Source organism: Passer domesticus, chromosome 2 (genome assembly GCF_036417665.1).
Source record: "Passer domesticus isolate bPasDom1 chromosome 2, bPasDom1.hap1, whole genome shotgun sequence".
Classification (NCBI taxonomy): domain Eukaryota; kingdom Metazoa; phylum Chordata; class Aves; order Passeriformes; family Passeridae; genus Passer; species Passer domesticus.
Genome location: NC_087475.1, coordinates 8,145,476 through 8,170,295, shown reverse-complemented (window position 1 = coordinate 8,170,295; position 24,820 = coordinate 8,145,476). Strand labels below are relative to the sequence as shown.

General features: G+C 40.3%; 1 protein-coding gene and 1 long non-coding RNA gene across 4 annotated transcripts in view; one reads left to right on the top strand and one right to left on the bottom strand.

The window, feature by feature from the left end:
• MED14 (mediator complex subunit 14) overlaps positions 1 to 22,618 on the bottom strand; it is a 35,289-nt gene extending 12,671 nt beyond the window's left edge. Inside the window, exons 1-20 of the mRNA XM_064407318.1 lie at positions 22,268 to 22,618; positions 20,949 to 20,975; positions 16,570 to 16,675; positions 15,826 to 15,999; positions 15,285 to 15,414; positions 13,466 to 13,594; positions 12,994 to 13,101; positions 12,000 to 12,132; positions 11,318 to 11,468; positions 8,732 to 8,843; positions 7,969 to 8,094; positions 7,093 to 7,171; positions 5,362 to 5,521; positions 4,928 to 5,122; positions 4,235 to 4,369; positions 3,728 to 3,804; positions 2,040 to 2,200; positions 1,620 to 1,766; positions 1,437 to 1,528; positions 10 to 162 (exon numbers count right to left, since the gene is read on the bottom strand). Coding sequence (XP_064263388.1) covers positions 10 to 162; positions 1,437 to 1,528; positions 1,620 to 1,766; positions 2,040 to 2,200; positions 3,728 to 3,804; positions 4,235 to 4,369; positions 4,928 to 5,122; positions 5,362 to 5,521; positions 7,093 to 7,171; positions 7,969 to 8,094; positions 8,732 to 8,843; positions 11,318 to 11,468; positions 12,000 to 12,132; positions 12,994 to 13,101; positions 13,466 to 13,594; positions 15,285 to 15,414; positions 15,826 to 15,999; positions 16,570 to 16,675; positions 20,949 to 20,975; positions 22,268 to 22,443 — 2,571 coding nt within the window. The 5' untranslated portion in view covers positions 22,444 to 22,618. The remainder of the gene's footprint in view (positions 1 to 9; positions 163 to 1,436; positions 1,529 to 1,619; positions 1,767 to 2,039; positions 2,201 to 3,727; positions 3,805 to 4,234; positions 4,370 to 4,927; positions 5,123 to 5,361; positions 5,522 to 7,092; positions 7,172 to 7,968; positions 8,095 to 8,731; positions 8,844 to 11,317; positions 11,469 to 11,999; positions 12,133 to 12,993; positions 13,102 to 13,465; positions 13,595 to 15,284; positions 15,415 to 15,825; positions 16,000 to 16,569; positions 16,676 to 20,948; positions 20,976 to 22,267) is intronic.
• Positions 22,619 to 24,365: 1,747 nt separating this feature from the next.
• The window catches only part of LOC135293314 (uncharacterized), a 44,317-nt gene continuing 43,862 nt past the window's right edge, over positions 24,366 to 24,820 (top strand). For all 3 annotated transcript variants that reach the window (XR_010355401.1, XR_010355400.1, XR_010355399.1), the window contains exon 1: positions 24,366 to 24,655. This is a non-coding gene — a long non-coding RNA (uncharacterized LOC135293314). The remainder of the gene's footprint in view (positions 24,656 to 24,820) is intronic.

Genomic DNA, 24,820 nt, shown 5'->3' with positions numbered 1-24,820 from the left:
CAACATTACCTGTAACAACTGCACCACGTTTGGCGTCTTATTAAACATCTCCTGGAGCTGGTGCAGAATTGTGTTGTGACAGTTACTGCAACCTGAGTTTGGGCCAACTGTTCCCAGTGAAATATGGAACTTCTGGAGGATGGAGTTCCACTGAATGCTGATCTGCAATGTCACAAACATAAAATGGTCTTGGAAGCTAGAACAAGTAGATTGTAATAACTTACTTACTTATTCTACTCTTATATTACAGACTGTAATAACCGGTAATATAAGAGGTTACAGTAAGAGACTATAACAAGAAAGTTGGTTGGATTTAATTTTTTCCCCCTTTTTTCATCAAACCTCAACAGATTCCTAATTTACTTCTTCAAAAGCTGCTGAGGCTGTGAAGGAAAAAAAAAGCACTCTCAGGTTTAACACCCATTTAGCTGCCTGGATTGTTGGCAACCACAGAACAGAGCACTTATATCAGCAACTCAACCAAAAAGCAAAAGAATCTTTTCTGCCAAAGTGAGAGAGAGAAAATTAAACTTGAGAGATTCATGGTGTGGAAAACTGATTAGTGAGTTGCTGGATGTGGACTGGTTTTCTTAAGTTACATTACACAAAAATGAGTACTGGATAATATGTAAGGAAATTAAATGCAAAGTCCATACTGCTGCTCTGGCTACTTACATACTTATAACATACATATGTATGTATATATATTTACACACACTTCCCATGAAAATGCACATAAAAATACTCTTTAAAAATTCAGCTTAGAAAATGAACATAAAGGACACAGGAAGCAAATTTCAAGTGTATCAAGCCACTTCACATCAGTTGTACACAAAACTATGTTTTTAATCTGAAATAAATGTGCACTTACTTCCTCCTCTACCTTGCAGTTAATGCAAAGATGTGAGCAAGTACTCAGTTACTCAAGAAATTATTAAGTTGTAAATTCAAATACTACAGAGGAAGCTAGAGTTCTGAACAAGAGAACAGCACTGCTACAAAACAATCAATGAACACATCATTGAAAGCACAGCACGACATTTAAAACTTCATTAGAGTCCTCCGTTTTAAGGCAGAATTAGGCATTCAGCTTACACATATCCATCCATATATCCCAGAGCAGCAGTGAGCAGTAACAACACTCACACTAAGTTTTTTAGAAAAAGGCTGCCATACCAGTTTTCATCAGTCAGAAGCACACAATTGTCCTTCCCACAATATCAAGCATCTAATAGAAATTCTCAAAACAACTGAACTTCCAGCAACCTAGCAAATCAGCAATGTGGCACCCTCTTCTTTTCTACATTATTAATTTATAATAATCTATATTGATTTCACTACAAAGAAAAATTATGCAGCAAAAATCTGAGAAGTCTAAGCCTACCCATTCTGTTTTCAATCATACATTTGAATGGAATCATTTAGGAGTTACTCACTGAGCTCCCCTTGGTAGTTCCATAACAAAGGATAAGTTTTCGGTAGTTGTAGATCCGAACTTCTGAGAAAACATTTAAGTGGTTGGGGATGTCTGTGAAGAGAAGAGAAACGGGAGTTAGAGTGAGAAAATCACAGTCATCTGTAAGCCCACCACTGTGACAAAAAGGAGGTGATTTCTGTACCTGGTAAGGACCGTGCAAACTCCAGGACACACTCGTACAGCCGAGCAATACTGTTCCAGTCATTGAGGAACATCTCGACCACCTTGCGACCTCCAACTGGTTCAGACAACTGGTTTTCATACGTCAGGTAAACATGACGGGTTGGTCCTGCAGTGTGAGGAGATGGGAGATACTGACCAACCCAGTGGTTCCTGTGGTTTACAGACTGTGGGTGAACTGTGGCAAGTCACCAGGAAGCACATGGAAATACCAAAAACGCATCAACTCAGCAGTCAGAATTTTGATTAAGGTACACAGCGGTTTATCAGAAATCTTAGGAGCAGACAGCTGTCCATTTAAACCAAGACATTAAAACTACTGAAATGGACAATGTAAACTATAGAGAAACAAAATTTACCAGTGTTCCTCAAAGAAACTTGCCTTGTTCCCTGGATGAAGTGCTGTTCAGAGGGCAGTTTGCAAACACCAGCTCGGCCACCCACGTGCGATTATTTCTACCTTGTAGGCGGAAAGTGCAATCAAGAAGAGATCGGTCCAGAGCCTTCTGCGTTTCCTCGTTTACACCTTTACAGGGAGGAATCCTATACATGACAAAAACAAAACCTCCATTAGACACAGTACAGTTTCACAAGGAACAACACTACCTTCTAATATTTTCTGAAGGACTCCCAAGTCTGGACATGAAAGAATGAACAAATCAACAGCAGAGGCAGCTGGACTGCCCAGTGAGATAACCTGTTCCTCTTCAAGCACTGTAATAAGTGTGTCACAAAAGCACTCTGAGCTAAGACCACTTTTGATATGGACTCAACACCTGCAAATTACAGACTGTTAAGGATCTGCTGAATTGTCCTTATCTCCTGGTGAACCAAGAGCTCACCAATATAAAGCTTTTATACAGAGAAATAAACTAAAAAAGATGAAAATAACTAAGTTCTGTGGCAATCTGAATTAATTTGCCTTGTAGAACAAGCTAGCTCTACATGCAATGAACAACCTGGCAGTTCCCTTAGTACTCACTAATTTATTCGTATCCCAATGTGTGAATTGAGCTCAGGGGACAGACTAAATAAAGCTTAAGTAAAAGCATGCCAAAGTCTTTTTCAAATTCCTTGAGAATCTAGCCAGAAATCTCATGTTCTACCCTTAACTTCAGTTCACAAGTTCTCTGCTCATATGCAAAGTTAAAGAGGTAGGGCCTGATGCATTTGGACACCACAGCCTTTATGTCACTGTGCATTTCTGCAGCAGAAAAGGAGTTACAAAGGTTTTACTCTGCAAGGCGTCTTTGGGGTTTGTGGTTTTCTGCTTTAAACTTTATTTGTTGTTGCAGGTCCAGTAAGTGGCTGGTTGTGGCTGGATTCCACAGGGTTAACACAGAGGTAGATACTATTGTCCTGCTGTTAAGAATTTCAATATAACTATTTCAGTAGCCTATATGATATAGAATAATAGTAAATTTGCAGATGATGACAAACTGAAGGGAGCACTTAACATGCTGGAGGTCAGGGCTGCCCTTCAGAGAGATCACAGATGGCTACAGGAACAAGTTAACAGGAACCTTATGAAGTTCCACGAAAACAAATGCAAAGTCCTGCACTTGGGCCTAAATAACCTATTAAATTACTGTATGATTCTCAGATACTTCCTCTACAACCTCTTTACCATGCAATTGTCTTTTCTGGGATTCCTGGCATTTTCCTCTGCAGTTTCACATAATTGTCAAATAACATATGGAGTATGTAGGCCTCTGATCTGATCTAAAATTGCATGTTCATGAATCATCACCACTTATTCCTTAGCACTGCCTGGATTTAAGGATTGAGGACTGTCAAACTGTTTTCAGAGCCCCTCAGTTTAGGCTAATGAAGTAAAAAAATTGTAGTTGACTCTTAGTCTACTCTAATTTTCCCCTTTCTCTAGCACTGTTTCACATGCAAGTACAAGACACACAGTATTAACACCCCTCCAAAAAAATAAAAGGAAAAAAAAAACCCAAATCAAAAATCCTGTCCCTATCCTGATAATCTTATTGTTACTCTCCAAACAAGCCGCCTTCTTCTCTCAAGTGTACATAATAAAATGAAACAAAGAAAATATCCTCTTACTTTAATAAACGTATTGCATGGCTAAAGCCATCTCCTTCTACTTGTACTCCCTGGTGAGGAATGTCCATATTGGATAACTAGGAGTGAAAAAGAAAAATGTTATTCCAAGGAAAACTCAAGCAAAAAACTTGTAACATTTTCAAGGACTTTTTTATTTCCCCCTGAGGGTGACAGATGTTTCACATCCTCAAGCACTGGAAAGCCAAAAAACAGTCTGTGCAAATTTGGTATAAAGTTGTTTCCCAACCCTTCTCACAAGTGCATCTTTCATCCTCATTTTCCCTCTTGTCTCAACTTTTCAAGTTTTTTGCAGTGCTTTATACTAAGAGAAGCAGCTCTAACAAGTTAGACTAGAGCAACACAGTGCAGAGGACTGAGTCACCCAGGCTCAGCTGGCAGGGGAACTCCAGAGTGAGCACATGACCACAAATTTGCCAAATAGTCACATCTAGACACCAGAATCAGGAGCAGGGCAGGGGAAGAAGGAGAAAAAAAATTAATACCTACCTCTATCCGAAGCCCTATAAAGGGCATATTTGTATCACACATGGCTACAATATGAGCTAGCACTTTATTGAAGGCACACATTTCTCCCGACCGTTTTGGTTTCTTGGGTTCTATGGAACATGGATCTCCAGATAACTAGAATTAAAATAAACACAAATGTACTTGCATATTTGGAGTAAACACTTTGAAGAGATGTCAGAGAATAACCTAATTCATCTAAGTGTTAAATGAATCACACCCTGAGCACAGACCACTGGAAGCATCCACTTCAAGACTGAAACAATTCAGTTAAAGCCTGTCCATAAAACAGTACTTGTAGATCACTAAGCCATGTCAGCCTGGCCCCAAGAAATAACTCTTATCAGCCCCTGCAAGTCCTTCAAAATGTACACATGCCCAAAGTGCATCACACAGATACCAGCACTCTGCATGTACAATATATACACACTCCTCTGCACAGAGCTCTGCCTTGGCTCCGAGAGCAGCAGAGCAGGCCTGGCATGAACTGAAGGACAACTGTTACAAAACAGTTTCCCAGCATCTCCCTAGGAAAGCAGCCCAAAGAACCACTACAAGTAAGAAGTCAGTCTTACAAACACTGGAAACATGGCTACTAAAGCTGGAACTGATGCTCAGAACCTGTGCTGAGCTTTCATACTCTGTAACCATCCCAGTGGCTTTTGGAACACGTACCTTGCGCTTGACGCCACTTTTCATTTGTTTGCCACTTTTTGTGTCCAGTACCAACTCTTCAATGTTTGGTTTGAACTGCTGTAGTAAAAGTGCAGTGGCAGGACTGTCATCTCCTTCAGCATAGCTCACAGACAGAAAATGGTACTTGTACTCTAGTTCTGTAGGGTTGCCAGGAACATCAAACATTTCTACAACCTGCATTTAAACAAAACAAATTGAGAAGATTCTCAAGCTAAGAGTAAGACTAATTCAGTTCCTATCCTTTCCTTTTCAAGGAACAGACATTAGTTTTTTTTCAATAGAAGGGAGGGAGAGGAGAGAACTAAGCATTACATCAATCACTTGGTTGCTAATGTTAAGAGTTAACAGTACAACAACTGCCTGGGATATCCATGACAGGGAGCAAAAGACAGAAGCATTTTTCAGTTACTTACAATGTAGTACTGGGGAAGGCGAGTGAGTTTGATGAACAGTTTGTGTTTGGAAAGGTTTCCCACAGGGTGGCTGGCATAATTAGCTAGTTGAAGAGTTTCACTGCTCACTGTAGGCAGATGTTTTATAGACTGCTTGCAGCGCTGCTGTCCAAGCCAGAACCTTGCATGGAAATAAAGGTATCAGTACCCTGAGACTGGTTTCATGATTCTAATACACTGCAGTGTAGAGCATTGATGTCAAATGAAGAGTCAGTCATATTCTAAGCCAACATCTATCACTGCAGCACAAGTTAAATAATGAAAAAACACATAGAAAATTTCATTACTTTATATTTTCTTATAACTATCTTTACATCTTGTCTTCAGCTTAACAGACAGCTGTTAGCTCAAGAAGAAAAGCCCTGGAATTATTTGCTGAATAAATTTTTATACACTATAATATGAAATTACAAACATTTTAAAACATAAGAAGGAAAACATAAAAAAAACATGCAGATTGCAGTCATTTGACAATCTGGAATCTTCAATTACGTTTTGGTATAGAAAGGAAAATCTTTGCTCCCATGTTAAGCAATACAGTAAAAAAAAAGTCACTGAGGCTGGATGTCACTCTGAGCTGTATTACAAACAAACTCATTCACTTGAATAAGTTTGGAGATGAAGACACCAAATTTATTCTCATGTTTGGAATTAAACTTTGTCCTACTCCAATGGATTTTGCCTATAATGGCAAGGCCAGGGAGACCAGCTAGGCTTGAAAGGGGCTCAGAAATGCATGGCTTGGGTATTCAGTCAAACTTCCACTGACAACAGCAGGGGGAAGCGTGGGTGCTCAGCACCTCTCCATCACAACACACCACATTTATTGTCACAGATACATTGTCAGATATATATTTTGTCAGATACAGCTGTCCTAATCGACATTCCGTGGACTGCTGAGCTTCCTCAGAAACTGCAGCACTACCCAAGCCATTATCTCAAGTACATTATTTATAACAAAGGGAGGTTGATTAGTTTCTCCGGGGTGCCAGTGCTTCATGCATCATCAAGCTTCTTTTAGAAGCAGAATTCCTCAAATAGAGATTTCACCCTGCAATTAACTCAGAGCACTGGGAATTTCCAAAACGACAGAGCAGGTGGAACTCAGTTCTCATGCAGATGCAAACTGTGTTTGTATTATTTGCTACAACCTCTTATGGGAGTCAAATGTATCATGTGCTTAAATCTCAGGACTTTATGGAAGGAAGATTAGAGACCTAAACCAGCAAGGGCTGAAGTGCAAGAAGATAAACAGGTATTATTTAAATCATCCTAGGCCACTTCCTGGTTTTTCCTCTGCATTGTGAGAAGTGAAATCATTCTTGTTGAGAAACAAGCAGAGTTCAGCTGTAGAAACAGAGTGGAATAAAAGACATGGGAGATGAACACGAACAGAAAAAGAGATTCTCAGGAAGCAAGTGGTCTGCTATTTAAAAGTGAAAAGACTTCAAGCAAAGTGTGCATATACCTGTAAGGGGGAAAATTAAAGCAGGACTATGGAATCAATTCCAAATAAAACCAGACTTTCCTTTGCTGCTTAGAAGAGATGACAAATACTCAAGGTTGCTTACAACAGTGAGAAAGTATAACCCCTGCTGTGATAAAACACCAAGCCATGCAAGTGTCCTCATCCAGAATGCAAATGTGGTGATTCATTCCATGCACACAAAGTGAATTGTACAAGTCACTCACTTGAGCTGCTGAAGCCAAGGAATGATTCGCTTCATATCATCATTAACAGACTTCTCTACGTCATCAAGGGTCAGCTGATCTGCAAGAACATCAGGTGGGAGAATGGTCTTAGCACCAGTCCTTCAAACAAAACTTCAAACTTTCAATGAAAGTGTCTCATCTAACTAATCTCATAATCATCTAACAGCCCAGGTTTGGGCTTCAAAGGGGACCTTCTGGTCCAACCTTCTGTGGGAAGGGGAACACAGATGAGATGATCTAACTACATCCTGAACATCTCCTGGTGATGCAGACTCCACCAAAACTCTCAGGGGGTTGTTTAATTTCTCTGTAAAGAACTGCTTTCTCATATTGACATGAAACTTCTGGTGCAACTTGTAATTGTTGTCCCTGGTACCAACCGATGATCCATAATGCTTTTAAGACCACAGCAGGATGTTATTAACCAAATAAACTGAAAAGAACTTCCTTTCTTTTCTTAAGCAATGTGAAACCTGAAGTTAAGACTCAAACAGAAGTAACTCAAGATATATATAAGGTCACATCATACAATTCTCACTCAGGTCCGTGTGAAATGACCCCATCCATTAACAGCACAACCCAGGAATCATGACTCATAAAGAATAAGAACTGCATTGATCCCCAACAATAATTACTCTGTTGTCCTCTTAAAATAATCTTAACTGAACTGTGACACTTAAGCACTAAGATCCTCTTTTCTATTCCTCAAACTCCAATATCTAGATTTTGACCCAAGTGTGGGGCTCATTTGCTCACAAACCTTTGCAGATCTGACAGAATTGTTCCCACAAAATTACCTCACAGTGCAGGATTCTTGTAAGATATGAAATACCTCCTGGTTTTGTGCCTACTTACCAACACCATACAGCATCAGCTGGAACATTCCAGAGTGGAGATCAACAAATACATGCAGGCACTCTGATCGACCACACGGTTCCAAAATTGGAATTACAAGAGTTGGGAGAGCCGTCTCAATGAATGCTAAACAAAAAACGGTGTTAACAATTTCAACCAAAATTCAAGCTTATATTAAAACTTAGCCAATTATAATCAAAAAACTGTATGTTTTTAGAGAAACAAACTTCACTTGCACATTATTATAGTGTTGACATAGTCAGGAATCTGACTATGTCTACACTAATCTGACTAATATAAGAATTTATCTGTGAAAACAGTGATAAACCAATGAGAAAAGGCAGACCAAATTTGAAGATTATTAATCCTTGAATATCTTTTAACTCACTGCTTCACAATTATCAATCTAAATCCCAGAAGTTTCAACAGCAGTTTAAGGAAAGTCTCATCCAAAACTAGTTCAAAACAGTGAAAGATTTGCTTTCAATTCTGAACACAAACTTTTACAGTAGGCAAATTTTAACCCTTCAAGCCAGACTGCAATGTTCTACCAGCTTCTTTTATTACACTGCATTTAGATGTATGGGTATTTTACAATTATCAATGCAGAATAATTCAAATCTAAGTTTTGTTAATTTTGAACATGTTTCCCTTGATTTTTTAAAATTTAAATTCATGAAAACAAGAAACATCAAGAGAAAAGGAAACCATCCCTAGACACAACTGGAAATGAACTAGAAAAACTTCATCAGAAAACACATACAATTGTCATTAACATTGTAGCTCTTAAGAATGGCTTTCAGCTCCTGGAGTTTTTGATGAGATCTTGCATGGACACTGTCTATTAGGAGTTTTTCTATTGATAGATGGTCAATCTGTAAAAAAGAAAAGTATTTGAGTAAGCCCATATCTGATGTGTCGAGTTCCTGCAGCAGCACACTGGAACAAAGCTACTTAATGAAACAATCACTTCAGAAACAATTTGCTTAGTACTGTGGTGAGCCACATTGACTATTAACTTGAGTTATTGGAGCACTATAAAATACAACAAGCTACCATGAGATTCTGTCTGTGCAGCAGGCAGTGAGAGGAGTTTTGAGCTAAGATTAGAAGAAGGTGTAAAAGACATTGCACAAATTATGCTGTTGCCACTCCCTGTGCAGATCTACTTGTTCTGGATCAAGGTTGGTCCATTTTCAGCTCAGCTTTTTTTTTCTCAGCCATTGGTAACTAGCTTAAGCTAAAGAAAAAAGACTCCAAATACAAAACACCCCGAAGCAACACTTCATGAGGATATGGTTACCTCTACACAAACACACATGCAGCTGTAACATTAAATCCAACAAGTTTAACAGGGTAACAATGCAGTGACAGACAGTGAGTATGGCCAATCCTACTGAACACAGAAGTATCTAGGGGCTTGCATTTACATTCTGTTGCACTGCCAGTGCTGAAGCTCATGCCATGACTTATATTCACTGTAACTTACTTGTACAATCTAAATTAAAGCATTTGCAATCACATTCATTCACATTCCAGTCACATTATTCACATATTTTGCATAAGCAAAGTGCCAGATTACAAAACCTTTTTTCTAGGTAACCTCACATTGCTTTGAAAGCTGTTCAAGCTGAATTAAATTCAAAATTTATTCTAGCGTAGGAGATAAATGCAGAAGAGAATTATACTATATTTGGTGCAAACTTTTGCATACCAGAATGACCTTCCCCTAAAGATAAGCTTTCCATGACAAGACCTTAAAAATCATGTCTTTATCCACTACAGCATTTCACCTCAGCAGCTGCAATGGGTTAAATCTTCCCCAAGAAGTGATTACATATTCTATAGCTTCATCCAGTTTTCAGTAGGTTAATGCAGAACCTGCTCAGATAAACATGTTTGTTTGTGCCACTGTTTTATACAGTATCTTAAACAAACAGAAACCCAGTGTGCCATCTACGTCATTACAGCTGAGATCATTATTCAAACACTACAACAGCACTGTATTTACCACAGCTGATAATTTTTCTGAGCTCAGAGCAAGTCCTAAAGGGGGAAAGCATTAACTTTGATACATCTCAAATTTACAGTGGCCTTATATCTTAATTTACAGGCTGCAGACTTGATTCAGTGAGCTTAGATTGTGTCAGCTCCAGTGGATCTTTAGCAGATGCTGAAAATAAAGAGTATGTTCTTGGATTTACACATAAATACAGCACCTTCACTAAATCAACTACATATTTAGTAGCCTAAATATACTCATTTAGGCCATTAAATAAGTAAATGTAGTATATATTTACTATACTAACAGCAGAATTCCTACTCTAGAAGGACAGTAGAAGGCTACCACGCCTCACTAGGTTTCCCACACCCCTCTGTAGCTGAAACCTTGGTAGTTCTTGACATTGACCATACAGACTTGTCTGTCAGCACTGGTAACAAGAAGCTGAAATACAAAGTATGTACAGGAGGTGGAGGACACCATCAGTAGCAAGTTCTGTGAGACAGCTGAAAGAGCTTTTCCCTGTGGAAAAACTGTACTGGAAGTGTGAAGACTACACCATGCACTCCAGTTTACTAACTCTCCAAAACCCAAACACTGAAAGAAATAATGACAAACAGACATGCTGATATATCACAGCCACATTTGCTGAGGGACTTACAGAGGATTTATTATAATACCCAGAATGCAGTTTTTCTTAACTATCTTTAACCAAGATCTAGAATTATCCCCAGTGAAGCATGATCCAAGTAGGAAGTTGACTGCAGTTACTCATTGCAACAATCCCACCTTTAAAATACAGGAATTTGAACATTGAGATAAGCCACATGATATAACCTGATTAGTGCTAATATAAAACTAAGTTTCACCTAACACTTGTAACAAACAAACCACATGAGCTCTTCAGCACAAGATTTCCAAATGATAATGTAAGATTGTCTAAAGTGCATAGCATTGCTAGGTAGCCAACTCCAGTGAGAAGGGAAAGCTGATTTTCAGAGGAGCTCCAAGACAGGAAAGGGAAGAACTGTCTCTATAAAGCATTTCAAACCAGACCCTAATAATAACTGCTATGTTGCTGTTGCTTCCCCCAGCCTCAGCATTCCATCTCACAAGTGGTATAATGCACTGTGAAGTAGGTGCAATTTTTAAGATTAAGTCAAGGCCAATAATTTGTAACAACAATCTGAGGTCCTCACACAAACATTACACAACCTACAGTAACTGCTTACTAGAAATCTTAGAAACAGCTCCTTAAGTAGAATCAAAGTGGAACAAACTGACAGTGTAAAGCACTTGAGTTTTCAACTCGCAAAATTAGAGGCCTCCTGCAAAGCAAACCTTTACCTTCATGGCTCTTTCCATCAGTTTGGAATCACAGGCTGGCAGTGGAGGCTCATGAGATATTTGTAAGGGTTTTGAGACATCAGTTTCATCAATTTTTATAGTGACCTTATGGACAGAGGCAGTTCCTGTTTTCCTGCCAAGTACCTGTTGACTTAAAATAAATAGAATAATTAAACCATGCAACTGGAAGAATAGAAAATATGTTTTTCAGTAGCTAAACCTTGATTCTGTGTGCTCTGGTTAAAAACAACATTATGTCAGCTGAACTGAAAAAGGCATTTGTTCTAGATGACATTTTAAAGCAGAACTGTTGGTAAACTGTAACTAAAAGAAGAATTTTAAGATGACTGCAAATTTAACACAGTGCACTGTGAAGTGTACTTGGATTGCTTTTTAAAATTTTATCTAGTGCAATCAAGCAATAAATACAGTAGAAGTCTGACAGAAATCTAATCAATTTTTAGATATCTGTGTAAATACAAACTCATTTATAACTGCATCCACTGCTCTTCTGTACATTAATGTACAAATCACACAACACACGTAAGTACTTAATTACAAGAGTTTAGGAGTCTCACATCAAAAAGAAAATACAATTCTGAAAATTATGGCACAAGCTTGGCAAATACAATCCCTCCTGTTATTTCATTGTTTGCTAACAGTCCTTTTGATATGAACTTACTTCCAAACAGAGAGTGAGAGACATTTCCCTGCATGGTACCGCTCCACTTGCACGAGGTCACCCCAGCGCTCTCGGATCAGCATTAGCGTTTGTGAATGCAAGACTTCCAGCTGGAGAGCCAGGCAGAAGGAGTCTAATGCATGGAGCTAAGGAAATGGAAGATGTCCAGGAAGTCTGTGTACTACACAAACCTGTTTCTGTATACTGCATCAACCTTACTGTCATCTAAGTCATATAAGATGCTGTCTGAAAATACACTAATGTACTAATCCAGAGGTAAAGATATATAAACAGCACCAAATATTTCTCAAAGGGGCTTATTTTTGTGGGTTTTTTTAAACTCTAACCTAGGGCAGGTTGACAGACAAGAGAGTCACAGCCCAGTTTTACAGATTTCTGGTTGTCATCATCTTTTGCTGAAAAGATGATTACTAACACAGAAATTCCACTCACCCTATAGTTACCACTAACCCCATCTCCCACGGTCATCCTAAAAAAACATGACTCTTTTTGCAGACAGGCTTTCACTGAAATCCATTTCATACTGTCAAGCAATCTGCCCTTTCCAAGTGGAAAATCACTGCACATGTTGTATCTCCTCTCATTATTCACACTGGTACAATAGAGTTAACACACCCTCATCAACTGCACTTCACTGCTGTTCTTGGTAACAAGAACTGCCAGCTCCCAGAACTTCCAAGCTGGCTCTGTATTTCATCTCCAAAATTACCTGCTGCTGCTGCACTGACTTACCACCCAACCTGCTGCCTTGAATACCTCACCTTCACCTTTGCTGATTTAGTGTGTAGAATTAAATTTGACACGCACCTGAGAATTACTGCTTCCAAAGCCATCATTTACTTCAAGACCACCATAACTTCAGGCCCAGACATTCCTCCCAAGCTTAGCAGGGAATCCATCTTTCCTGACTCCCAGCTACTAAGAGCAAGGCTGAGTCACACACTTAAATCAGAAGCCCCTTTCAGAAGGATACGCAAGCAGTTGTACATGTCCTGGAGGGGCTTCTCATCAGCAAACAGCCGGGACTGGACCAGCTGATGGATGAAGTTGATCTGCATGCTGTGAACCAAGGCTCGACCATCTTTAGCAAATGAAAAATAAGCCACATTAGCTATCAGGAAAGTAGGTATTTAAAAGAATTCAGTAAATTGATAAATTAAAAAAAAAAGATACAACTGTACCGAGCAATTTCCATACTAGGTATTATAATAAAACAACAAAATTCGTGATTTACTCTGGAAATGTCAGTCATTTTACTACACTGTCACTGTATAGCTTTGTTAAGGTATTAAAAGCCTATAAAGCAATGTCAAAACAGGACAAGTACATAAGACTTCATTCTCTTAAGTGGTGATATGCAGAAAACCCAGCATAAACAATATTTATATAGTGTCAGAGACTAATATGTTAAAAACAAAGTGTAAAAGTTTGATTTTTTTCTTTACCACCAGTTTCTTTGTCTTCAACCAAAATTTCCAGCTTGAGAAGGCGCCAGGGGATGTCAGGGTCATCACCCATCACTGTCAAGGTGGCCTCAAACTCACCCTCAACTCGGAACTTCACACGGCCATTGGCTAAGGAAGACAAGAATGTTTTATTTCACTCAGCCTCCTAAGATGCCTGAAAAATAACAGTGTGGCAGCCCCTGGCACTCATAATGGATTACTTCCCTATAATTTCTGCTCTGCTGCTTATGTTTCTGTGCAACTGTGAACATTTTACAGTCTGCAACAGACCCAATGTCAATAAGCAGCATAGAAAGATGTACAAACAGTCCTGAAGCTAACTTGTTAAATCTGTTAACTTGTTAACACTTCTGCTTCTGCAATACAGAGTAACACTGAGCTGACAAGCAGCCTGACAAACAAAACATCTGGCTGAAATATTCCTATTCTTTGCTATTATCAACAATGAATGCTTTCAGCAATACTCAAATGACATTCAGAACATGGATCGCAGCCCAGGCTGAAATCCAGCCCTGAGAACACATCTCACTGCAAAGCATTCATTTAATATTAGAATATTTAAAATCCATTTTCATGTGAGGAAGATAATATTTTGCAGAATTTATATATACACTACAAGCAAAGTTTATGCACATTATTTATCTAATTGACATGTACATCCTCACACCTGTGAACACTGCTATCTGTTTCACAAATACGGAGCAAGGACTTTATGCAAGCAAGGTCATGAAAAGAATGAGAGGCAGAGCAAACAAGTAAGTACAAGGCTTTACTCTGAAATGCAGGTCAACCTTCTCAATCATTTAACAAATTACATTATATACCTTTACAATTAAAGACATTTAGCAATATTCCTGCAAAAAATTTAACCATTTAACTCAGAAAATTTAATTTTCAAGACCACCATAGACATCCTCTTAAAACAAACCACACTACAGACCAGAAAATAATGGTCATTGAAATGTTTAGCTAACTGAAAACTCTGAAGAGCTCAGACATATTATTCATATATCATTCATATATACTTCTGTTAGACAAAAATACCTCTAATACTGATACTGCAAGCACTCACACAGGGACTAGGGAAAACTAGCACTAAGATTCTTCAGGAACATCTTTGACCTGGGGCTGTGGGGAATGGTTTACAAATGGCTAACCTTGTCTTGCTTAAAATCATGCACTAGGTCCATGCTCATCCTATTCTCTGCAATAACCTAGTCCAGTTTATAGCCATCCTTCCTGTATAAAAGGTTGTCTTAATGCTTGGGCTAAATGAAAACAGTTCTCAGAACAGTTTAAGAGATCTGGCACTGTGGGGAACTGAACAAAAGGCATGCATAAATATGAACAAATTGTGTGATTCCATGCCTGAACGTATCAAAACAGCTTAAAAAAGCAACATTGAATGACTTGTTTAAACTCAAGTTCAAAAAGTTTCTGCAGAAAGACCTAACAGTTCAACTAATTTTAAAATTAAGATGGAGTAGCCCAAAAACTGTTTCACAAAACATGTGCTGAAAGAGCAAGACAACGTCTAAAACTTTTTGGCATTACCTGCACAGGATTTCTTCTTGAAAATAAATAATATTTCAGCAATTTTATCAGTGCTCTCATTTTTCAAACAGGGGAAAAAACACTTATTTTGGTGTCATACAGAGACAGAATCCCAGTCTTAACTGGTGAAGCATCCTTAATGGTCTCAATTAAGCTATCATTTAGCTTTGCTTTAGTGTTAAAACAGCAGTTTTATATCAGCCTGCAATAATGTTATCTTTCAAAAAATAATTCCAGTTCTTACCTACTGTAAGATTTGCCAGCTGTGGAGGGAGATCTGTAGTCACGAGTCGATGGCGAAGGATCTGGTTTAGCTGATGAAGTGTGGTTTGCTTCTCACTCTTTGTTATTGGGTCAGGAGGGATTATTTTGTCCTGTTACAATAAACACAAGCAATTCTATGTATCTCAACAGATTGATAGCAGCAATTGTGAAAACCAACCAGACCAGAAGTCTGAAAATATAAATATTACAGGCCATTGCCCAGTGAAGTTTATATCTTACACTCAGATTTGCTTTCTAGCTGATTACATTTTACCCAAGACTGACCACTGAATAAAGTCACTAAATTTGGTGGAACTAAATAAATGGAGGAAATGCTTTACTGGGAAAGCATAACTTGTTCAAACAGGAAGTGTTCTGCATGAGAAAGTGACACTGCAGAGACTTGGCACTAGGCCTGTACTGAGCTACAGCTCCATCTGCACACAGACAATTAGTCTGATTACTGTGCATTTGATGCCGTGCAGGGGATTCCCACACCCCCAGACAGGGCAGTCACTCACCCTAATGCAGGTGGGCAGCCGAGGGTAGGATCCAGTTGTCAGGACATCAATTGCATACGGGATGGCAAAGCTGGGCAGCCGAGCGTGAACCAAAGCATCTCGAGCCAGCGATGCCAGACGGTCAGCAGTGTCCACAAACAGGATGGCTTGCTGATCTAAGAAACTTGATATCATCTGTAGAGGACAAGGAGTTAAAAAAAAAAAAAAAGCACAAATCAATGGCCCTTTATATTCAGTTTATCTGTAGCTCCCAATTCAAGTAACTGCATTTACAAAACAAAGAAAGAATGAATATTCTGGCCACTGCTTACATTCACATGCAAGGACACAAAATCCACATGCCTTTCTTGATGCTGTGGGGGATCTGTACAGCTCACAGCTCTTTATCTGCTGATTGCTACTGGAATGCAACCATACTTGTTTGTAATCAGTAGAGGCTTGTTTTTCTGCAACATTCTGGACTTTATTCTTATTTATCCAAGATCAGGATGAAAGTGATAATAAGAACTAACACTCAGATCACCATCTTCCCTGTCATGTTAACCCAAATCACTCCCAACATTATGTGCAGAATGCCTTTCATTTTACACCACTGATGAGTTTTGGGGAACATGGACTGTTAAAAAACAAGATTATACATTTTCTAAAGAGGAATATTTTTTAAAATTTCTGTAGTAAGAAGTCAGTGTGCAGCAATATCCCACATCCCTGAGAGCCTGTTTCATGCCAGTGTCTCTAACTTACCGCACACTTTTCCACCTTCCCAGCATTATTAGCCCACTTGACCAAGGCTAACAAACGAACAAACAGCTGACGAGTGCGACTTGCAAACTGCACTATCTCTATTTTTCTGGAAAAAAAAAATAAATGGCACATTAAGCCAGTGTTCAGATATATAATAAAGCTGTAATTTAACTGTGTGACAATTTTTTAAAAAAAAGAGCTGTAATAACTTTTAATTGTGTTAATGCAGTTAATATGTCGCTTGTTTGATTAAGAGCATAGGGTAAAAAAAGTCTCTGTTGTGAATACCTAACAACATACAAATCATGACTGTCTGGTGAAACAAAAAGCATATTCATAGGAATTAATCACTGACTGTAAGAGAAACAATTCCACAGTGAGCTCAACTAAATTATCTTTACACCTTTTATAGGATTTCCCCAAGGCTTAAGATTAAGTTTAAAGTAGGCAACATACCCAAGGATTACAGGACCTGACAGTAACAATATACTTTTATTCAGTATAAATAGATAAATGAATAAATAATATACTAAACAAACATAATTCTAGCATTTTTACAATGTCTTTACACAGTATGCTACAATATGGAAGTAAGGTGATGGTGGGGAAGACCACAAACCCCATCCTTTAACTTTGCTTTCCATTCCTGCCTTGCGAAGAAATTAAGGTAAGAACTTACTGACTCTCAATATTCCTCCCACCATTTTTGTACAAGACAGTCAAAATGAAAGAGTGTATGTCTGCAGAGCTATTTTTTTGTAAAAGAGAGTTCAATAGGGGCACATGCAGATTTCCATGCCTTATTACAGATCTACATTGCAGATACATCAGATGAGACACAGAGATCTACCGTGTAGATCTGCAATACCATACACTGAAATACCACTTCATCAACAGTTTATAGAGGTTTTCCTCCCCTTCTATGTGTTCAATTTACTAATTTCACCACGGTTTTCTATTTAGTTTGGAAAAAACCCCAAACCTAAGCTGCTTTCCTGATATGGTTTTCTGAAATAACAGAAGCATTTGGACAAAAAGAACATTAATTAGTGCATAAGATATTGGCCTCTACAAAACAGAAGCTGCATCTCCTTCTGATCCCAATCTGTAAAACACAAACTCATAACACAAAAAGAGCCTGATTCTGCTGAGAGGGCTGGTTGTAATGAGGTTAACTCTTTTGTGCAAGCATTATCTGCTTGTAGCAGATGAACATGTAAGGCCAGAAGCACAACTAATACCATCTGGTCCTGTTTCTTCCATTACATACTGTGAACCTCATCCAAGAACTTGGGCATTAAGCCAGTAATGCCTCTGTGTTCTAGAGCACATGTTTTGGAATGGCATTCAGCCTGATATTAAGATTTCAAGTGGTGGACAAGCTGCTATACGTACACACTGCTCTAACAGTAACCACACTATGAAAACAAGATGTTGAGAATTTTGAAAGATTCAGGAAAACTTTATGAGACCTGAAAGATGACTACAGTGAGACTTTAGAAAGCCAGCAATCTAATCTCTCAAAGGAACTCCACATAGAAGTTGCTAAAATCCAGTAGTTATGTCAAACATCTATGGTGAAAGCCGCATGATAGCAGGAAAAATTCAAATTGATGTTCTGTGACTGAAAATAAATTAAAAAAAACAGCTACCAAAAAGCTGTATGATTTAATGATGAAAATGATTGACAGATCTAGACAGAGTATTCTGGTAACTGCTCCATTAATACCACTTAAATGAAGTTAGAGGAGACTTGATTTGACAGAACCCTGCTTTCAGAACCACCTCCATCATCCCTGAATGACAACTGCATTGGGAATCTACTTCTCTAATAAAACATAAAGGCCTTCAAATTTGCTACACTGCCTTTCACTATAGGCACATGACCTCATGCTGGGCTACACAAAAAAATAAATATTCAAGGAAGATGAAACTTTAGGAAAGAAGAACAAGAAACAAAAATTAAAATTCTTTATAACAACCATGTTGGTCAGTGAATTTTTTACCCTTGGTCTTCACTGCTAAATTTGGATCTCAGGTTTAAAATCCTTCAGACTAATGTCTGAGTCTGGGGAGTAAAGCATTAGCTACAGTAGAATTAAATCAAGTTAAGGACCACTTAAGCAAGCTTGACATTAAAAAGTCCATTGGAGTAGATGGATTGCATCCAAGGATTCTGAGGGAGCTGATCCATGCCACTGTAAAGATGCTCTCTATCATTTTCAAAACCTCCAGTGATCAAAGGTCTTGATAACAGCAAAAAGGCAAACATCATGTCCTTCTTCAAGAGGCCAAAGGAGGATCTTGGGACCTATAGGTCACTTGGCTTAAGTTCAGTTAAGAAAAATTTCATAGGACAAATCTTTCTACAAACTATGTCCTGCTAAATACCAAGCATGAAATTAGCCTGGAAATAATCATCAGAAATTTGCCAAGGGCAAACCACCCCCAATCAACAAATTGCCTTCTACAGCATGAACTGCTCTGTGATCAAGGGGAGATCAGAAGATGGATTTACATTTGCAGAAAATATGTGGAGTACAAGGATGGGCTGGGGAAGCTGAATTTGCTCCTGCTTAGGAAGAAAAGGCTGTAGCAAGATTCTACCGACATCATCTTCAAGTATCTAAAGGGGTATTGCAGGGAAGATGGAACCAGGCACTTTTCAGAAGTGCAAAAGGCCAAGGTACAATAGCTACAAACTAAACCAGTGAAAAACCAGTTAGATGTGAGGAAAACAAACAAACACAGTGATGTGGTCAAAGACTGAAGTAGGTCAGCAGAAAAAGATAACAACACTGGGCAAAACTCAGTCTCCATTACCAAAAAAGAAGCCCCTGGATTTCCCCCACAACTCAGCACTAATAATTTTCCACCACAGTACTAATGTTTTTTTAATCCAACCCCTTTCATGTAAGAGTTATTTATTCCTACAACTGATAACTAATAAATGTCCCTGAAAAAAAAGCACTATATTATACCATGATGCATAATTTCTCATCAGTTTTTTTTATCCCAGCATCTTTTAATTAGGCACTGTAGTACAAAATTTATATTTTATGTGAACTTAATTAGAGGATAACACCATCACCAAAGTGTATGTGCCACGTGACCAGCTCCAAGAAACAGAGCTTGAAGCCCAACTAGAGAATCCATCAGAGTCTCAACACTAGAGAAAACATGGATAATTAAGTTACACTCCTACAGATGAGCTCCTCCAAGAGCTGGAAATCCATTTCACCAAGAGGAGTTCTAAGTCAAAGCTAACAAGGATGTGAACATTTAATTTCAAGACAATGTCAGTTGTAGGACATTTTTTGTACATGGAAGGCTGTCTTATTTTCTTTTCTCTAATCCATTAGGATTTAAGTTGTTGTCCAACAAAGTAGAATCCATCTTTACCTAGAAATGCTAAATATCTAGATGGGAAAAGCCTGCCCATGAGTACAAGGGAGCTCTGGACCCAGGTCAGAAGTAATTTCTTCAGTAAATACTGTGATAATCAAAAACCCAAACTAAACCAAATCAAAACCCACACTGTTTCTCTTAATAAAATACTATGCAGAATGAAAAGGGGTACAAGTAATCATTCCAGGTTATGATTCATGAAAATGGGATTAATTCCACATGTTATGAGAGTTTTGGAAGCTTTGAGATAACAATTAATGATCACCCCGGTACACAGAATTCTTTATTAAGATTCTTAGAAATATCATAGCTCCCACATCTCTCTAAAGAAAATTAAGTCAATTAACATGTAAAATAAAGGGAAGAATATTCTGACAAGTTTCATAACATTTATTAAGAGAAACAGAAAAGTAAATGGATTTTTTTCATCTCAGCAGGATGCTGTTCTGGTCTCTTACATTTGCTCTCTAATAATTTTCACACTTCAAAACCACATAGAAGAGGAGCAGAAAACAGTGCTCATGATAAGAAAGACCAGGTAACATGGAAAAATGCAGAAAAGAGGTTTTTACCTGTTGTCATTGTTGAATTGTTTCTTCTGAACAACCATTTCCTTATTACACTGACTAGAATCTATTTAAATTCTCCAGTTCCCTTTCACATCAGCTTTACTGTCAATTCATTGCTTCAAGATTCACAAAGAGAAAAACACCCTTAACAGTTCACCTACTATAACAGCAACAAAAAAAGCCCAAAAACCTAGAAACCCAAACACCAACAAACACCAATATTGTCAGGATGCTGAGAAAAATCTCGGAACTATGTAGGGACAGCAAGACAAAGCTTATTTTCCTTCATAAAATCTAAAATTACGTGACAATTATTTTATTTAATCAACAGTATATTAACAATAACATGCTAAACAATTCTATATTTTAACATGTATTACAGATTCTCTTATCATAACTCACCTTTCCATATCAGTCTTTCTTGGTAACCTATATGAAAGAGGGGGAAAAAAGAAGATGTATTATATATTATTCTGTTGCATTCCAGACAACTAGAAATTTTGTTAGACACCTTCAGTTACAGGAACTACTACACAACTACAAAGTATGTAAAAAATAGCACCATGGGTCACCTGCCACTAAAAAACTGGAGCTACTCAAATTAACTGAAAAGTTTGATGAAGGCTGCTGAGACAGGAAGGACTTCTTGACTGATATTTTGGAAGTTTTTTTCAAAGCAAACTAAATCTCTAAAATTTCTTGTCCTTTCCAGAGTCTGAACACTCTTTAACTCACGTCAGGCAAACTTCTGTTTGCATCCTTACCAGACGTGGTACTGTACAAGAGCTATACCTATCTTTTCCCATTTGTTCTGTATGTCACTTCTTGAAACACACATCTTCCCCACAAGAACCTCTAACGTTAAACAAAGTAAGAGGGAAACGGGTTTATTCAGAGTCCAGATGCTTTCAGGAAAGTTTTTCTTGGCCCAAAACCATCCCTTTGTTTTGCCACTTCAAACGCAACAACATCAGCACAGCAAATCATTACGTAAATGTAAATAACTTATTTCCCCAAAATAATCAAATGGTACTTTAAAAACTAAAGGTAAGTCAAGGAGTTGCAGCATCTGAAAATATCTGTTTCAGACATTCTAGTTTCACATATTTTGATATTAGTACCAGCACCCCAGTTGGGGTTTTTTGGCTGTAACTTTGGGGCAAACTTAAGCATTTAAGCAGCCAATCTGCAGCTGCTCTCAGAGTCATTTTCTCTGTTTATGACAGATCACTCAGCAGCTTTTGCTGTGCCCCTGGACACAGCCTGATGCAGAGACCAACCTGCCTGCACAGGCATCTGCCCGGGTGGGAGGATGGACAAGGGTATTTATGAGCACAGGACAACGGGGAATGGGTTCAAATGGAAAAAGAGTAAGTTTAGGTCAGATATCACAAAAAAATTCTTCCTGGTGAGGCCCTGGTGAGGCTGCCCAGAGAAGCTGTGGCTGCCCATCCCTGGCAGTGCTCAGGGCCAGGCTGGATGGGGCTCTGGGCAGCCTGGGCTGGGGAAAGGCGTCCCTGCCCACCGTAGGGGGCTGGAACTGGGTGATCTTTATGATCCCTTCCAAACCAACCCATTTCATGAATGGCAAATCGCGACCACCTCCCCCCACTCCAGCCCCGGATGAGCTCCGGGACAGATCCCGGCCAGGCCTCCGCATCCCCGGGGGATGCTGCGAGGCGGCACGGCCAGCCGGGCTCGGAGACATCCGCGGCACTCACAGGTCGGCCAGCACGGTGAGCTCGGCGTAGGTGCGGTGCAGGAGGAACTCGATGAGGGTGCTGAGGCGGTAGCCGGGGCTGGCGGCGGCTGTCACGGCGCCGGGGGCCGGCGGGGCCGGGGCTGACGCGGGGCCGGCCGGCACCAGCTGGGCGCTCTCCAGCTGCACCGGCGCCATGGCGGCGGCGGCGGCGCCTCGGCCCCGGGCAGGAGCCGCGCGGCAGCCCGGGAACGGCTCCCGGCGGCGCCGGCAGCGCGCCCGGCTCGCCCCGCACGGACGGAGCGGGGAAGGGGCGGCGGGAGCGGGGCGGCTCCGCAGCGCTCAGAGCCCGCCGGGCGCAGGGGCCGCCGCCATGATGGGGCACGGAACCGGAAGCGAACGGGGAACCTTTCCGGGAAGCGCGGGCGGGGCGGGGGCGGCGGGAGCGGGGGACAGGGGCGGGACAGACAGAGGGACACACACGGGACACAGGGACACACGGGACACAGGGACACACAGGGAGCGCGGGGATAGCGCTGCTGCTGTGCCACGGGACCGCTGGATCCCGGGATGGGTCAGGCTGCGCCATCTGGTCCCACCTCCCTGGTCAAACGGGGCCATCCCAGAGCACATGGCCCAGGATTGTGTCCAGATGGTTCTGGAATGGATCCAGCGAGGGAGACTCCACGCCTTCTCTGGGCAGTCTGTCCCAGTGCTCGGTCACTGCACAGTGAAGGAATTCTTCATGTTCCAGTGGAACTTGTGTGCATCAATCTGTCTGTTCCTCCTGTCCCACTGCCCACGGAGCAGAGCCGGGTCCATCCCTGCCCCTCCCTGCAGGCACTGACACACAGGGATGGGGGCTCCTCTCTGCCCTCTCTTCTCGAGGCTGGACAGGCCCAGCTCCCTCAGCCCGTGCTCAGTGAGATGCTCCAGTCCCTCTATCACCTTTGTCACCCTCCACTGGACCCGCTCCATGTCTGTCCTGTCCTGAGGAGCCCAGAGCTGGACACAGCACTCCAGGTGATCCTCACAGGGCTCAGCAGAGGAGCAGGGTCATGTTATGAATAGAAAGCTATCTTTTTTTAGGTTGCAGAGTTAAAAGCAAGTCGGACCAGTTGCTGTAAGTTAGTTTCACAGCCAAAGAGGAGTTCTTCAATTACCTGTTAATGGCTGGTGATTAACCATTGTCCCCCTGATGCTGGCCGCTTGCCAGGGAGGGACACGGGACAGACCCTCCAGGTACGAAGAGAATAGCAGTGACATCAGAGCCAGTATGCAGATGAGAAATGCATTGCGCCCCGAATTTCTACGGTTTTCCCAGGAAAACCCTTAAAATTACGAGCCAACAAGTGACCTAAGTGACGTCTAAGGATGGGAGCGTAGTCCCGTACCTGCTTGGATCCTTTTTGCTTCTCACCCTAATCTGAAAAGATGTTGATTAAAGAGACACCCCGGTGTGTTAGACAAAAAAGCAGGAATCTGCTACTCTCCCTCCTTCTCCGTGCCACGCCTGGGAGCAGCGGCGGCGTGGGTGCAACCCGTCGATTTCTCCCCACCTGAGCTGATTCTTCTTAATAAAGGCATTAAAAAGGAGAAAGATCTCCTGCCCATTTATTTCAGGTCACCTCTCTGCCCCAGTATCTGATGTTACTGAAACCCAGGGTGAAGGAGAGCCAGATTATAGACTTGGTGCCCCAAAAGTGCCCCAAAAGTGCCCCAAAAGTGCCTTTAATGCAGCTCTTGGGGCTGACAAGGACCAGTGGGCTCTGCTGGACACCAGGCTGGCCACCCCCTTCCTGATGACCCAGGAGGTGCAGGACATTTGTGAGGGTTATCCAGACGAGAAGCACTAGTGGAACATCGTCCTTTGAGGTCATTGTTAAAGAGAGAAAAGGGAGCCATGAGCAGCAGAGCATCCAGTGGGATTTGGTGATAAACACAAAGTGTTGGGAATTTTTTCATATTTCTGCCTTACAGACCAACTGACATCTCTGAAGGGAGGGAGAGGGAAGGTCTGTAAATAGCTGAAGATTGATGTGTTGTGTACTGGTTACCCAAGGAGACTGTGTAAGGAAACTATAAATTCTAGGTGTTTTGTGTCATGATTCAGGCAAGTGTAAAATCATAAATTCTTGCCTTATGATTACAAAGAAATCCCTGAAATAAGCATAATAAATACACAAACTCCTCTAAGTTTAATAAAAAGAAGGAGAGGTCCTATTTGTTTTGTGCGAAGTGCAGACTTTAAAAAACCTCTCCTCTTACACATATCTTTCCAGTAAAGGTAAATATTAAAAGAAACATTTTTTTTAGCCTGAGAAGTGTGTAATCAGTTTAATAATAATAACAACACAATAACCCATCCAGGCAGGAAGGGCAGTACTGCTGCAGCTGTGAGCCATGCAAGGTTTGTGGGCTGCTTCAGTCACAGTAAGATGAACCTTTGAGCTGGGGCTGGATGATGGTTGTTGGCTGGGAATTTTTTACTCCTAAAATCACTAAAAATTGTTTATGCCTAACTTTTGGGTTTTTTCTTTTTTTAGATTGGTTGAGAGGGTTTTTTTTCAATACA